This window comes from Eulemur rufifrons, chromosome 9, assembly GCF_041146395.1.
Source record: "Eulemur rufifrons isolate Redbay chromosome 9, OSU_ERuf_1, whole genome shotgun sequence".
Lineage (NCBI taxonomy): Eukaryota > Metazoa > Chordata > Mammalia > Primates > Lemuridae > Eulemur > Eulemur rufifrons.
In genome coordinates, this window is record NC_090991.1 from 53,247,718 (window position 1) to 53,259,912 (window position 12,195).

Here is a 12,195-nt window from a genome sequence, read left to right on the forward strand (position 1 = left end):
CACTGAGAGGCCAGGAAGCAGAGGGAGGTAGAGGTGACAGGGAAGAGAGGGAAGACAAGAGCTAGGCGTCTGTCATGCCTTCCCAACAGGATGATAGCTGTTGGGGAGGGGCACTAAAAATACCTCGTTATTTTTATATATGAAGCATAGATACACAGACAGTGTACAAACAGATACACAGCCCGTCTCGGGGTCGGTGGTGACAAAAATGCATATAATGAAGCTTCAGCAGTGGGCTGGGGGCGGCTGCCTCCCCTCACGGCAGACGCCCAAGTTGCCTTGTGAGAGGATGAGTCAGTGTTTAGGTGGGTTTTGCAAATAAAAAGTACATGTAGGACCAGGCACTTGCAGCCTTCCCTGCCAGACTCTGTGGTCTAGGAGCCGTGGGGTAGACACAGGGTCACGGTGGCATGTTGCAGATCAGCCCAACCGTGTCACCCATGTGAATGTGTGGCCTCGCTAGTCATCACTCTCACTGTCCCCTTTCAGGGCAGGCCCAGGAGAGCTGGCTGGACATGTGGCACCGAGCAGACCCAGTGTTTTTACCAGGCTGATCTTGTCACCAGAAAAGTTGGAACTAGCAATGTCAAGTGGGAGGAAGCTCTTGCTTTTGGTCTGAGGCTGGCAAGGTTCCCACCTTGCACCTGTCTCTCGCAGCTCCGTACCCTGTGGGCAAAGGTGGGCGTGCACGCGAGGCTGTGGCTGTGCAGAGCCGCGAGCAAAGAGGGCGAAGGCGCGGCGGGCTGTTTTGCCCGGACCACCTGGGCAGGGCCGCCAGGGAGGGAGGGCGGCCTGCCCACTCCTGTGAGCCTGTGAGTGGCCGGCACACCAGTGGGCGGTGCCAGTGACGCAGCGGTGCACACAGGCAAGCAAGTGGCTTTGATGTGGCCCTCTGGAGGGGAGGGGACAAGCCCATTACAGGAACAGGCGGCAGAGCCTCGTCACCTCTTACCCAAGATGTTCTTGGAAATGCTCTTGCTCCGAGTGAGAATTAGGAAATGGTCTTCTATTTTAGGAGCGTGGTGTGTATTACACACTGTTGACTTGCCTGTAATGAGCATGCGTGTCCGAGGGCCCTTTGAAAGGGCCACGTTGGCGGAGGCATGTCGTGGTGGAGACCCTGAGGAGGCTGGCCTGGGAAGGGCGCCCAGAGGAGACTGTGTCCACGGCCACACTGATGCTAGGCTGGGTTTCCTGGGATGGGTGTCCTCAGTGTGGCGCGGGGAGAGTCTGGAGACCAGGCCCAAGTCTGGGCTCCCGCTAGGAGGAAGGAAGTCTTAGGCGGCAGATGTCCTTGGGACGTGAGGGTTTGGGAATAGTCTTTTCAGGAGAAGCAGTTCTGACGGAGGCTGGGCCGTGAAAACAGGCCCTGGGACTCTGGGGAGGGCACGTGATGGGGCAGAGAGCCCAGTGCCTGCGTTTTGCCGTCTCAGGTGGCATTTCAGGATTCTGAGTGCACATGACCTTTATCACAGAAACGTCCCCATTGTGTGGCTCTCATTGCCACACAGGTTGCTCCTCCCGTGCCTTGTTTTTTCTCTGACTGCAGCATTAACAGGCTCACTTCCTGGCAAAAAGGGGAGACGGTGCTCTCTGGGTGTTGTGGCCCGATGGGTTCCCTCGCCCAGGCCAGAAGGCCCGGAGCCCCAGGGCCAGTGACAGCAGAGGTCTCACTTCTGTGATCTCTTTTGGGCTTTGTAGTTTTTCTGGTGTATCACAGCCTGGAATAGGGGGGCTGGGTTAGGGAGACTGTGTCCCTACCCAGAACCTGTAGTCAGGCAGCCAACCTTCCAGCTGACCTGTTGTTACCAAGCACCTTTGTCTCCCATGTAACCAGCCCCAAGTGTGCTGGCTAGGTAGAAAGGATTGCTCTTTCTGCCTGCCGTGTTGAACACGGTGGTGGCTTCTTCCCCGAGGAGCAGGTGTGATCTGACCTGCACTGCTTCCTTGGCGCTTGCAGGAAGACACGACTGGGCCTCTGGGCGGTGTGGACTGGGAGCTTAGCCGGCAGCATCAGCAGGCCAGGATGTGGCCGAGGCAGTTTAGAGAGGGGAATTTGAGGCCCTTAACTCTTCGGGGAGATGCTCTGGTGAGCAACTGAGGCAGAGGTGTGTGTGAGCAGACCCTGGAGACACATCGCCAGGTTCCCTTTGGGAACCCCGTTCTTGTCCTGCCTGGGAAGTGAGGTCAGGATGCAGAGTGGTAGGAGCAAAGAGCAGCAGTCGAGCTGAGGCATCTGGGAGGGGGTGGAAGAGTGCGTCCTAGCTTAGCCTGCCTGCCCTGTCTGCAGCAGCCACCTCGTGTCCCGTGAGCCCTGTGGTCAGCTGCTTTTCTCTTAGGTTGAAACAGTGTGAGGAGAAGACTTCGGCAGATGCTGTGCTCATTTCCTGTCTGCACGTTTGCTTTTCCCTGCAGGCCTCTGGCTGTACCTGGCAGGGAGCAGCCTGCCCTGTCTCACGCTGATTGGCTCTCCTAATTTTGGGTACAGGTCGGTTCACCGGGACCTGGAGGCCCAGATTGCTATCGTGACGGAGAACCAAGCCCTGCAGCAGCAGCTTCACCAGGTTGGTCAGAGCAGGTGGGGTTCCCTGGGGCGTGTGGGGTGTAGCTGGGGCCGTGCACACAGCGCCAGGCTGTGCTGAGCTGAGACGGTGCGTGGGCTGCAGAGCAGAGCGAGGACGATGCGGGGTCCCTGGGAGTCTGCAGTGGAGAGGGGCCTGCACAGAGGTCCTCTTTGAGGACCATGCCTGCGACTGCTGCAGCTGCCCAGGGGGCTGATGCCCCCACCACCACCCCCCACACTTCTTCCCTGCGCTGGAAGGGGCTGCCGTTCTCTCATGGGGTGTGAATAGTGCGGCCCTGGAGCCCAACCTCTTCTGAGCGTGAGGGTCAGCTGCTAAAGGGTCTGCACGCTTTCTCCCTCCCTCTGATCATAGTCGTAGTGTTTTTTTTGTTTGTTTGTTTTTGTTTTTTACAGTAGGAACGGCCTTTATTGGTTGCAACTCGAAGTGTAAGGAGGGGATGGGACAGCTCCTGCTCCTGGGGCGGTCCATAGTCTCTGCTGCCACCCTGTGTTTCTTTTTCTCTTTAAAGTAGGTAATAGAAGGTTACTAGGAATTTATTAGTGCTTTATATGAATCTCTGTTTTTGATAACCAGCAACCATGCTGGTGGACGTTTGGGACGGACGCACATTGCCCTCATGTGTGAGCCCTAGATGGGGCTCTGGGTTCATGGGTTGTGACCTTTACGGTCACATCTTTCCACGCAGGGTGCCACCTTCCCTTCCCTAGTCGTGGAATGCAGGTAACACTGCTGCAGGCGGCCTCGGAAGCATCAGGTGCTGACTCTGTTAAGCTTTTACATGCTGGTGTTTGGGAACTGCTGTTGCAAGATTGTCAGAGCCTTTGTTGATGGGACCGGGGAATGCTCACTGCCGGGCTCCCTGGGCTCTGCCCCCCTGCAGTCTGGGAATCTCGTCAGTGACGGCCTGGGGCCTTGGTGCCAGGCAGGGCCTCGTGACCAGGCACAGGGGGAAGTTACGGTGGCCCTGCTCTGGGTGGCCAGTGGGGTCACTGGATTTGTTCAGCGAGTTTCCTCCCGCAGTGAGGTTTACAGCAAATGACTGAGGACCCCCCCACAGCTGAGAGATTCCAGTAACAGGGTGACAGCCGGCCTTGGAGCCAGGCGAGTGGGAAGGACGTGAACCTGCAGCTTTCAACAGCAGGGTCTCCTGGCTTCTTGCCCCAGTTGCAGAGAGAGCCCATAGCGGCCTCCGTCGGTGAGGCTCTGCTCCAAGCTGGTAGAGAGTCGTTGGTGACTTTCGCCCGGGGCCAGGATGTGTTCTGCATGGATCTGGGTGATTTGGGGGAGCAAGTCCCCCCGGCCTGTGCCTAGTGTCCTGGTATTGACTCTTTTCCCCACTTCCCGAGTGAGGGAACTGAACCCACATCCTGGATCTTGAGAAAAGCTGGGGCCGGTTGTGGTCAGGAGCTGCTTTCTCAAATGACATATTTGGGATATTTTCTTTTTCTTTCCAAACCTGAATCCCAGGAGCTTTTGATTATGGGAGGGTGGTAGCTCATGCTGCTGTGGCTCTTCCATTCTTTAGAGATAGATTGATTTTTGTGCCCATGAAATGCAGAAATACATTTCTAGGTCATTCTGCCTGTATCCTTCTATACTGTGCCTGCAGCTGCTCTCCTGGGCCCTGCAGCGCCTGGTCTCGAGAGTGCCAGGTCCCGCTGGGACTGCCCGGCCACACAGCCTCCCCATGGCCCAGAAAGTCCCTAAAATCCCAGCTGCCGGGGCTCCCTGCTCTCAGGAGCCGCCTCTGGAGGTCTCGCAGTCCAGGCAAGGGCCCTGTTGGTTGTTGAGCAGTGGGAATGGGGAGATATTTTTATCAGAATCTGAAGTCCCTCCCTTCTCTTAGTGCGTACAGTAAGAACTGAAAGCTTCCTGGTTTTGTTCGGAGAACATGGTTTACCACTTGTGACCCAAGAAATACTCCCTTGAACAGCATTGTAACCTCGATCAGCTGATTTCCTTCTCCATCCCTGTTGTGGAGTCTATGAGGAAACTTAAGTGTTTCTGGTAATTTAATTGAAATCTTGGCCGGGTATTCATTTGAAAACATAAAGCTGGAGCCGGGTCTGTGGAGACTTCTGCAAACCAGCCCCCTGAGACCAGAGCTGGCTCCCCTGTCGGGCACATCCAGCCGGGGATTCGGACCTCGGCAGCAGCAGTTAGGAGGCCAGAGGATGAGGCGCCCTCATCCGTGACATGGGGGTTGTGGGCCTTCTCTGTCTGGAAGTGCCACGTGGACCCACGACGGGGGCTGTGAGCACGGGAAGGGTGCAGGAAGAACGGATGTTGGGGCACCAGCTTCCCCCAGCCCTGGGTGGGAAAAGCCGAGGACACGTTCTGTAGTGTCCTGGAAGGCCAGGGGTCCTCGTCCAGTTCTCATGGGGCAGAGGAGTTGCCAGGGACACGTCCTCCCTCCCTGCTTCCGGAGCAGAGAGCATCTCACTCATGCTCCTGCAGTTGGCAAAGCTCTCTCCTGGCCATCGTCACGCGCTTTTGCCGATACGGTGTGTAGGTATGGCCTGAGACTCGGAGGGACCTCGCTGCTGGAGTGGCGGAGTCAGAGTTAGAGGCACGGCCCCGACTGCTGCCTGTGAGAGCTTGAAAGCTTCGTCAGATACCTTATTGAGGAAAACGGCTCTTGAGGGGTGGCTTTTCTCATAAAAGAGACAGTTTCTCTTCTCAAAGATCCTAAACACAATTTAAGACAAAGCATATTATGTGTTTTTTAAAATGTGGTTTTAAATATGAAACTAATAAACGTTCACTGTAAAAATTAAGAAAAACTAGAAGAAACGAACCCTCTTATCCAGAGATAATCACTGAAGTCGTTTTGATTCCCTACTTGTCTTTTGTTCTGTGTATATTTGAAGAGGCATACTTTTTTAAAAATAAGATTAGAATTAAATTGTGTACATGTAGTGTACACGTCCAGCTTTCATCTAATAATTTTGTGTGCTTCCCCATATTATAAATGTTCTTCTATAACATGGTTAGCTCATGGTCAGATAGTTTGTCATAAGGGGTTTATTAATAAGTTGGCTGGTGGACATTTAGGTGGTTTCCAGTTTTTCTTTATTATAAATATTGTGATACATATCTGTATACAAAAATCTTAGTGCGTAGTTCTGAGTGCATAGACACTTTCTCGGGATAAACTCTTGCAAGTGGAGCTTTGTCAGTCTCCTGATCCCTGTTTCCAGATTGTTCTCTGGAAAGATGGTTCAGTCCTTTTTGCATCAAGAGTGTACGAGATGCCTGTTTCCTAAGCCTTCAGCACAGGATAATGATATCACAAAACAACTTTTTGCCAGTTTGATAGAAGAAAAACTATGTCTCATTTAAAAATACCTCATTATTTTAGTTTGTGCCACCTCATTTAGTAAAGGTAAACATTTAAAATATTTTCCCCCATCGGTTATATTTCTTCGACTCTAAATTGGAGAAGTTTAGAGTTTCATACAAGTTTTTGTCTTAAAAGTCTTCAGGAACAGGGGCTTCTTAGCTTTCCTATGGAATGTTTTGCAGCAGCTTGCAGGGCCTGCCTCCCCTGCTGCCAGCGTACCTGCTGCATCTCTGGGTCGGTAGACAGGTGAAGCTGTGTCTTCCAGGCTGGTCTGAGGGCCTCAGACCAAGCCTGGGTCATGTGGTGTTGGAGGGGACTCCTAACTGTTCCTGTCCCTCTTCCCAGGAGCAAGAGCAGCTCTACCTGAGGTCAGGTGTGGTATCCTCCGCCACCTTTGAGGAGCCAAGTCGGCAGGTGAAGCTGTGGGTGAAGATAGTGACTCCACTGATCAAGAACTTCTTCTGAGGACAGACAGGTCCGTGTCTAGCGCCGCCTCTCAGCGTGGTTTTCTGAGCACTCACGAGTCGGGCAGGTGGCAGTTCCCACCCAGCCAGAGCTCCCAGGGGCCTCTCAAGTTAGTCCTCCCCAGTGAGCCCTTTCATCCCGTCCTTGGAATCTCTAGGGTCCCAGAGTGGCTATTGTCAGTGTTGGAAGCCTGGTGCTAAATTAGGCAGCCTGTTTCACCTCCTATCAGGTGTCCACTCCAGGTGGGGCTGCCAGCAGTAGTCCCCTCCCACTCTCCCTTCCCTCTGGGGAGCTGAGCGTGCTGGTGTGGGAGCGCAGGAGGTGCTGGAGGTGGAGGGGAGGAGGTTCTCCTGGTTGGGAGAGCAGCTCTGGCTCACTGCCCTGGCCAGCTGCAGCTCACAAGGGTGAGGTGCTGACGGAGCCAGACCTTGGGGCTGCCGCCTGCCGCCTCCCTGACGTTTCTGTGACGCACAGTTACAGAGCGGCGATGTTCTAGACGCACTGGCAGTTGAGTAACAGGACATGCTCTGCCTGCCCAGAAGGAGCCTGCTGCTTCCAGAGAGGCACCGGCTGGGTCCCACAATCTCCTGAGCTACCTCTGGGCTGTGTCGCTACCTGGAGCTCTGGGCAGGGGGTGGCCACTACTAGAGGTGGGGTCTCTGGAGTGACCCTCTGTGTTCCAGATTCCCCAGGACCCTGACTGCACCCCAGATGGGCCTGGGATCCCGAGGCTCTCTGGGCACTGCCGGCCTGAATGGCTGGGCCTTTGGCTGTGGGGAAGGGAGAGGGGAGTCAGAGACAGGAACATGAGGCTGCGCGGCTGGTGCGTGTTGCAGCGTGCGCTCCCTCAGATCCTGCCACCCTGCTTCTCCTCTCTACCTCGTTTAAAAACATTTGTATTTCATTGTATAGTTTTTCCTCATTAAATTTTTTTTTTTTTTTTTTTTTTTTTTTTTGAGACAGAGTCTTGCTCTGTTGCCCAGGCTAGAGTGCTGTGACGTCAGCCTAGCTCACAGCAACCTCAAACTCCTGGGCTCAAGCAATCCTCCCACCTCAGCCACCATGCCTGGCCCTCATTATTTAATTTTAATTTTATTGTTTAAATAATAATGTACAAATTTAGGGAGTAAAATAGTACTAAAAGACCAAGAAAATGCAGCTGTTTCCTGCCCTTCCTTACAAGTAGCCACTTTTGACTTGTTTCTTTGATAGTCACACACATCCATATTTCTAAATAAAATGTGTGTGCTGCTGTATTTCCCCTGTAAAATATAGATTCTTAAAAAAACCAAAACTACCAGGCCGGGCGAGGTGGCTCACGCCTGTAATCCTAGCACTCTGGGAGGCCGAGGTGGGCGGATCATTTGAGCTCAGGAGTTCGAGACCAGCCTGAGCAAGAGTGAGACCCCGTCTCTACTAAAAATAGAAAGAAATTATATGGACAGCTAAAAATATATATAGAAAAATTAGCCAGGCGTGGTGGGCTTGCCTGTAGTCCCAGCTACTTGGGAGGCTGAGGCAGGAGGATTACCTGAGCCCAGGAGTTTGAGGTTGCTGTGAGCTAGGCTGACGCCACGGCACTCTAGCCTGGGCAACAGAGTGAGACTCTGTCTTAAAAAAAAGACAAAACTACCAAAATCACACCTGCTTAAAAAAATGAGCAAGAATTCCTTAGTATCATCAAGTACTCAGGAGGTGTTCACAATTTGATTGCCTTATAAGTATTTATTTCCTTTTAATTTTTTTGTTTATTTGACTTGAGGTCCAGGTAAGGTTTATACCTGTAATGTGCTGATATTTCAGCTAAATCTCTTTTAATGTGTATATTCCTTTTTTCCCTTGCAAATTGTTTTTTGAAGAATGAACTTTATTTTACTGGATCTACTTAAAACGTTTGGTGTGACACCTTCTCACAGCAGGGCATCTTGATACATGCATCATGTGTGTGTATAAAAGCCAACCCCTTCCCCACCAGGATCTCCAGGAGCAGATTCCGACCCCAGTGCCCAGTCTCTCTGCAGGTGCTCCACGCCTCCGCAGAGAAAGGCCTTTCCTCAGAGAAGCCCCTTGGGCCCTTAGGGCACGGCTGCCCGTCCTTTAGGGGAGTGAGATTGGATTCTGTCCCTGCACTTTGTCTCTGGAAGCAGCTTCTCACTGTTCCCTCCCAAGGGCTGGTAGCAGCAGCTGCTGTCACTTTTCATGGGGCCTGAAAGGCTGTGGCCGGCCAGCCTTGCTGTGCACCCGGGGCTCCGTGCCGTGCCGGGGGCACCCTGGTCTTAGACAAGGACAGCTGCAGACTCCCAGCCACCCCCTGGTGGCCCTGCAGGTTTAAGTGGCTGGGAATAGGGCATAGCGGTGGCTGTGGCCAGACTGCCCTGGGGTAGCAGCACATCAGTTAATAACTGGTTTGAAGGCAAACAGTGTTAAATTGTCCTGCGGGACAATTAGACTGGAGGAGCCAAAGGAACGTGCTGGGGCACTGGGATTGTGTTTGGAGAGAGGCTTTCGGTAAACAGAGCTCGCATTCCTGCAGATACTGCCGGGACCAGAGTAAACATCATTGTGCCACAGCCAGGCTTGAGCAATCCCCGTCTCGCCCTCTGTGCCCCACTGCTCCCTTTGTCTCTGCTAACCACCTTCGCGGCGTCCTGGGCAGGTGCTCTCTCCCCACTCCCCAAAGCAGCCTGGGGAAGCAGAGACAAGCCGGGTGGGGGGCACCCCACTTTCCCCGCTGTGGGGCTTTTGTTTCGATCCCTGCTTTCTCCGCACTGGAGTGCAACTCAAAGGTGAATCATCTCTTGGAAAGTTGGGAGATAATTTTGTCAACTACCCACAATACGTACGTGTGGAATAAATTACTGTTTTATTTCAGGATCTAAGGGAAAAATTGGAAAAACTTCACATTTTGTGGTTCTTACCAGGGATTGGAACGAGTTGCTCGCTGGCCACTGCAGTTTCATCTCCTCCGGGTGGGAGTGGCCTGTCCCCCCCCCGGCCGGGACGAGAAGGGCTGCAGCGACCCCTCCTGGCCAGCAGCAGTAGTTGCCCAGCTGCCAGGCCGCTGGGCTCCAGCCACCTCCTGTGCCACCACCCCAGGGGACGGGATTCCCTGGGCCCCAGGAAGGGAGGGGTTGAGGGGTGTTTTTTCTTCTCCCTCTGGTAGCCCCACTAGGCCCTAGGATTGCTGTGAATTATTACAACAGGCTTCCTGGACCTCTTCTTCACCCATGGTTTGGGTGAGTATGCTTGGGAAAATGTTTTCACCAAACTTCAGAATGATATCCCTACATTTTCTTTGCTTTTAAGCCTAAGAAACATTGGAAGTTTTGGGTCACAGTCCCCCTGGGGTCCCTCTTCTCTGGAGTCTGTAGGCTCTATGAGCTGCCCCACCCCCCACACACTTTAGTCAGTCGTCTCTCCTCAGGTCCGCACCTGGCAGCCCGGCCATGGAGAGTCCGAAAGGTCTGGGGTTTACTTTCTCACCTCTGCTGAAATCTTTCCCTTTGCAGCTAGAACAGTGAGGGGGCCTGAGGTTTAAGCCCGGTCTGGGGGCAGGTGTCCATGGGGACAGAGGGATTGCCGCTGCCATCGCCGGCGCGTGCAGAAGCTCACGTATGTTTGTGCACGCCTTTCTGCGTTGGGCCACAGTTGGTTCCTGAGCCCTCCCTTGGGGCAGGTTGAGGGTGTTTTTTTTTTTATGGTGGGTCCATAGCTGTCTGTACCACAGATGTGGAGGAGCCCCACCTGTCCTCGGTCTCCGCTTGTGCCTGGAACTGGGTGGAAACTGCCACAGGGCAGCCCCAACAGCCGTCCTGAACCCCGAGCCTTACGGTTGCCACGGGTGGTTGTCTGACCGATCTGTACACCCCCGGCTCACCCAGCCTGCAAGTCGGGACTGATGGTGGGGGCAGTGGACGTAAGGCCACAAGCATGTGTTTAAGGTAGTCCTCTGTGCCCAGTGATTAGGAGGTGCTTCAGCTACAGCGAAGTGGCACCTGTGTGGGATAGTTTGTTCTTCCAGATTCTGGGGGTGGGGGTGGGGCAGGTACGCCACAATTACAAAGGCTCTTCGTGTACTGGCGAGAAGGGAACAGTGCCTGTGGCAACACGGTGTGGAGGTGGCAGCTCCTGTTGGAGGTAACGCCCTGTCCCCTTGCTGGTGGGTCATTTGCATGTAGCATCAAGCCAAATGGTGTGACTGCCACATGCTGCTTGCATTAAAAAATAATCCCGACTGGTCCCACCCCAGGGATTTAGGGGTTTGGTTCCTGGGATTCTTGCTGCTGGGAACTGAAGCCTCACCCCAAGCCTGGCCCGGGCCCCTTGGTGACTCTCAGGCATGAGCTGAAGGCTGGGGCAGGTCAGTCAGACAAGCAGCTAAGTGGCTCCAATAGTTTTAATCTGTACCGCCTTGTCCACGCTGACCTCCACCCCCTGGTTAGGTTAGTCCAGATGCACTTGGTTATAAAGCACCTTGATTATTTAATAGAGAATAAGGAACGGTTGCAGGCTGGGTTTCTAATTGGAAACTCCGAGTTGTGGTCAGGCTGCTGATCTGCCCCAGGGAGCGAGGGCCCGAGTCGGGCTAGACCTGTAGGAGCAGCGCCACGGCTGCCAGGATCCACTTCGCTGCCTTCTCTTTGGTCTTCAGGTTAAAGGTCCAGACGTAGGTGGGGCCTCGGATGCGTGTTTTGTATACGGGACACTCATATATGTTCTTGGTGTCCATGCGGTCCACAGGAATGGCCTTGATGAAGATGACAGGCATGGCCGGCGTCAGCTCCTTCAGCCGTGATTCGGCGATGACTCCGGTCTGGGTGTCCCAGCGAGCTCCTGCGGGGATAGCACGGCTGAGGGTCAGGTGGCCCTGGGGAGGTGACTGTGTCCCGTCTAGTAGGCTGCCACCAACTGAGGAGGGGCTGGAAGGGCCCTTGAACCTCCCTGGGCTCTGCCCCCCAGGGCGCAGGCCCGGTGCCGGGGCTGGTCTGCCGCAGGATTGGCTGCACGGGGAGTTGTGAGCAGAGGACGTCGTAGGTAATTGTGTGCATGTTGTAACTGCCCCTGTGTCTCGCTGTGCACTGAGGACCAGCTCAGCACTCAGGCTCTTGGGCTGCATCCCTTTAAATCTGTGGTGTTTTCAGAGCCTTATCTGCGAGCCTTCCTAACTGCAGTGGCAGGAAATCATAACTCCACCTGAAAATTAGAGCTTCCCGGTCCCTGGCTCCCTTTGTGTGTAATGCCCATCCTGCGTGTACGGTATAGATAATTATGCATATATGCATCTAAATTATTTTAACCAGGCTTGTTTCTACTTGCCCTATTTAATGATGTTTATGTTTCCTGTCTGTAATTCCAGAATAAACACGGAGAGTGGCTGCTGTGTTTGTCTTTGGGGATGTGGGAAGTGAGATCCCTGAGCCCTTGCGGGCCTGGTACCCTACAGCTGATGGCAGTTGTTGAGGGGAACAGAGGTTGTGGCGGAAGAAGTGCCGTTCAACTCAGAGCGGGGCTGAGGAAATGGCCTGCCCCACTGGCTGCCTCGGGGTAGGACAGGGTGACGTGGGGGCAACTGCTAATAGGCATCCCAGTCCCTCTCTTCGCTCCTGGCCAGGTGGGACTGGGACCGGAGCCCAGGCTGAGGCGCTCACGTGCCCTCAGCTCCCCCAGAGAAAGCTCATCGGTTCTGGGCTCCCTGCTCCAAGGACGGAAGGGCCGAGTTTCTCGTTGCCTGTAACTGGCGTCAGCCTGCCCAGTAAGCACACAGCCCAGGCCGTGGGACTGGGACTAGGGGTGGGGGTCTCC

The 12,195-nt window shown here is 54.1% G+C and overlaps 2 protein-coding genes across 6 annotated transcripts in view; one reads left to right on the forward strand and one right to left on the reverse strand.

Annotated features, from left to right (window-relative positions):
- PGS1 (phosphatidylglycerophosphate synthase 1) overlaps positions 1-12,195 on the forward strand; it is a 64,716-nt gene that overhangs the window by 44,623 nt on the left and 7,898 nt on the right. Inside the window, exons 7-9 of one of the 5 annotated variants that reach the window (XR_011234911.1) lie at positions 2,489-2,564; positions 6,274-6,403; positions 11,134-11,192. Coding sequence is in view for 4 of the 5 variants with exons in the window: in XM_069482931.1 (XP_069339032.1) it covers positions 2,416-2,564; positions 6,274-6,393 (269 nt within the window). In the remaining variant the exon portion in view is untranslated. Of the gene's footprint in view, positions 1-2,415; positions 2,565-6,273; positions 6,404-8,926; positions 9,536-11,133; positions 12,122-12,195 lie in introns of those variants that run through there. The other 4 variants (XM_069482931.1, XM_069482933.1, XM_069482932.1 and 1 more) reach the window with 4 other exon arrangements.
- DNAH17 (dynein axonemal heavy chain 17) overlaps positions 10,747-12,195 on the reverse strand; it is a 103,457-nt gene continuing 102,008 nt past the window's right edge. Inside the window, exon 80 of the mRNA XM_069482930.1 lies at positions 10,747-11,226. Coding sequence (XP_069339031.1) covers positions 10,979-11,226 — 248 coding nt within the window. The 3' untranslated portion in view covers positions 10,747-10,978. The remainder of the gene's footprint in view (positions 11,227-12,195) is intronic.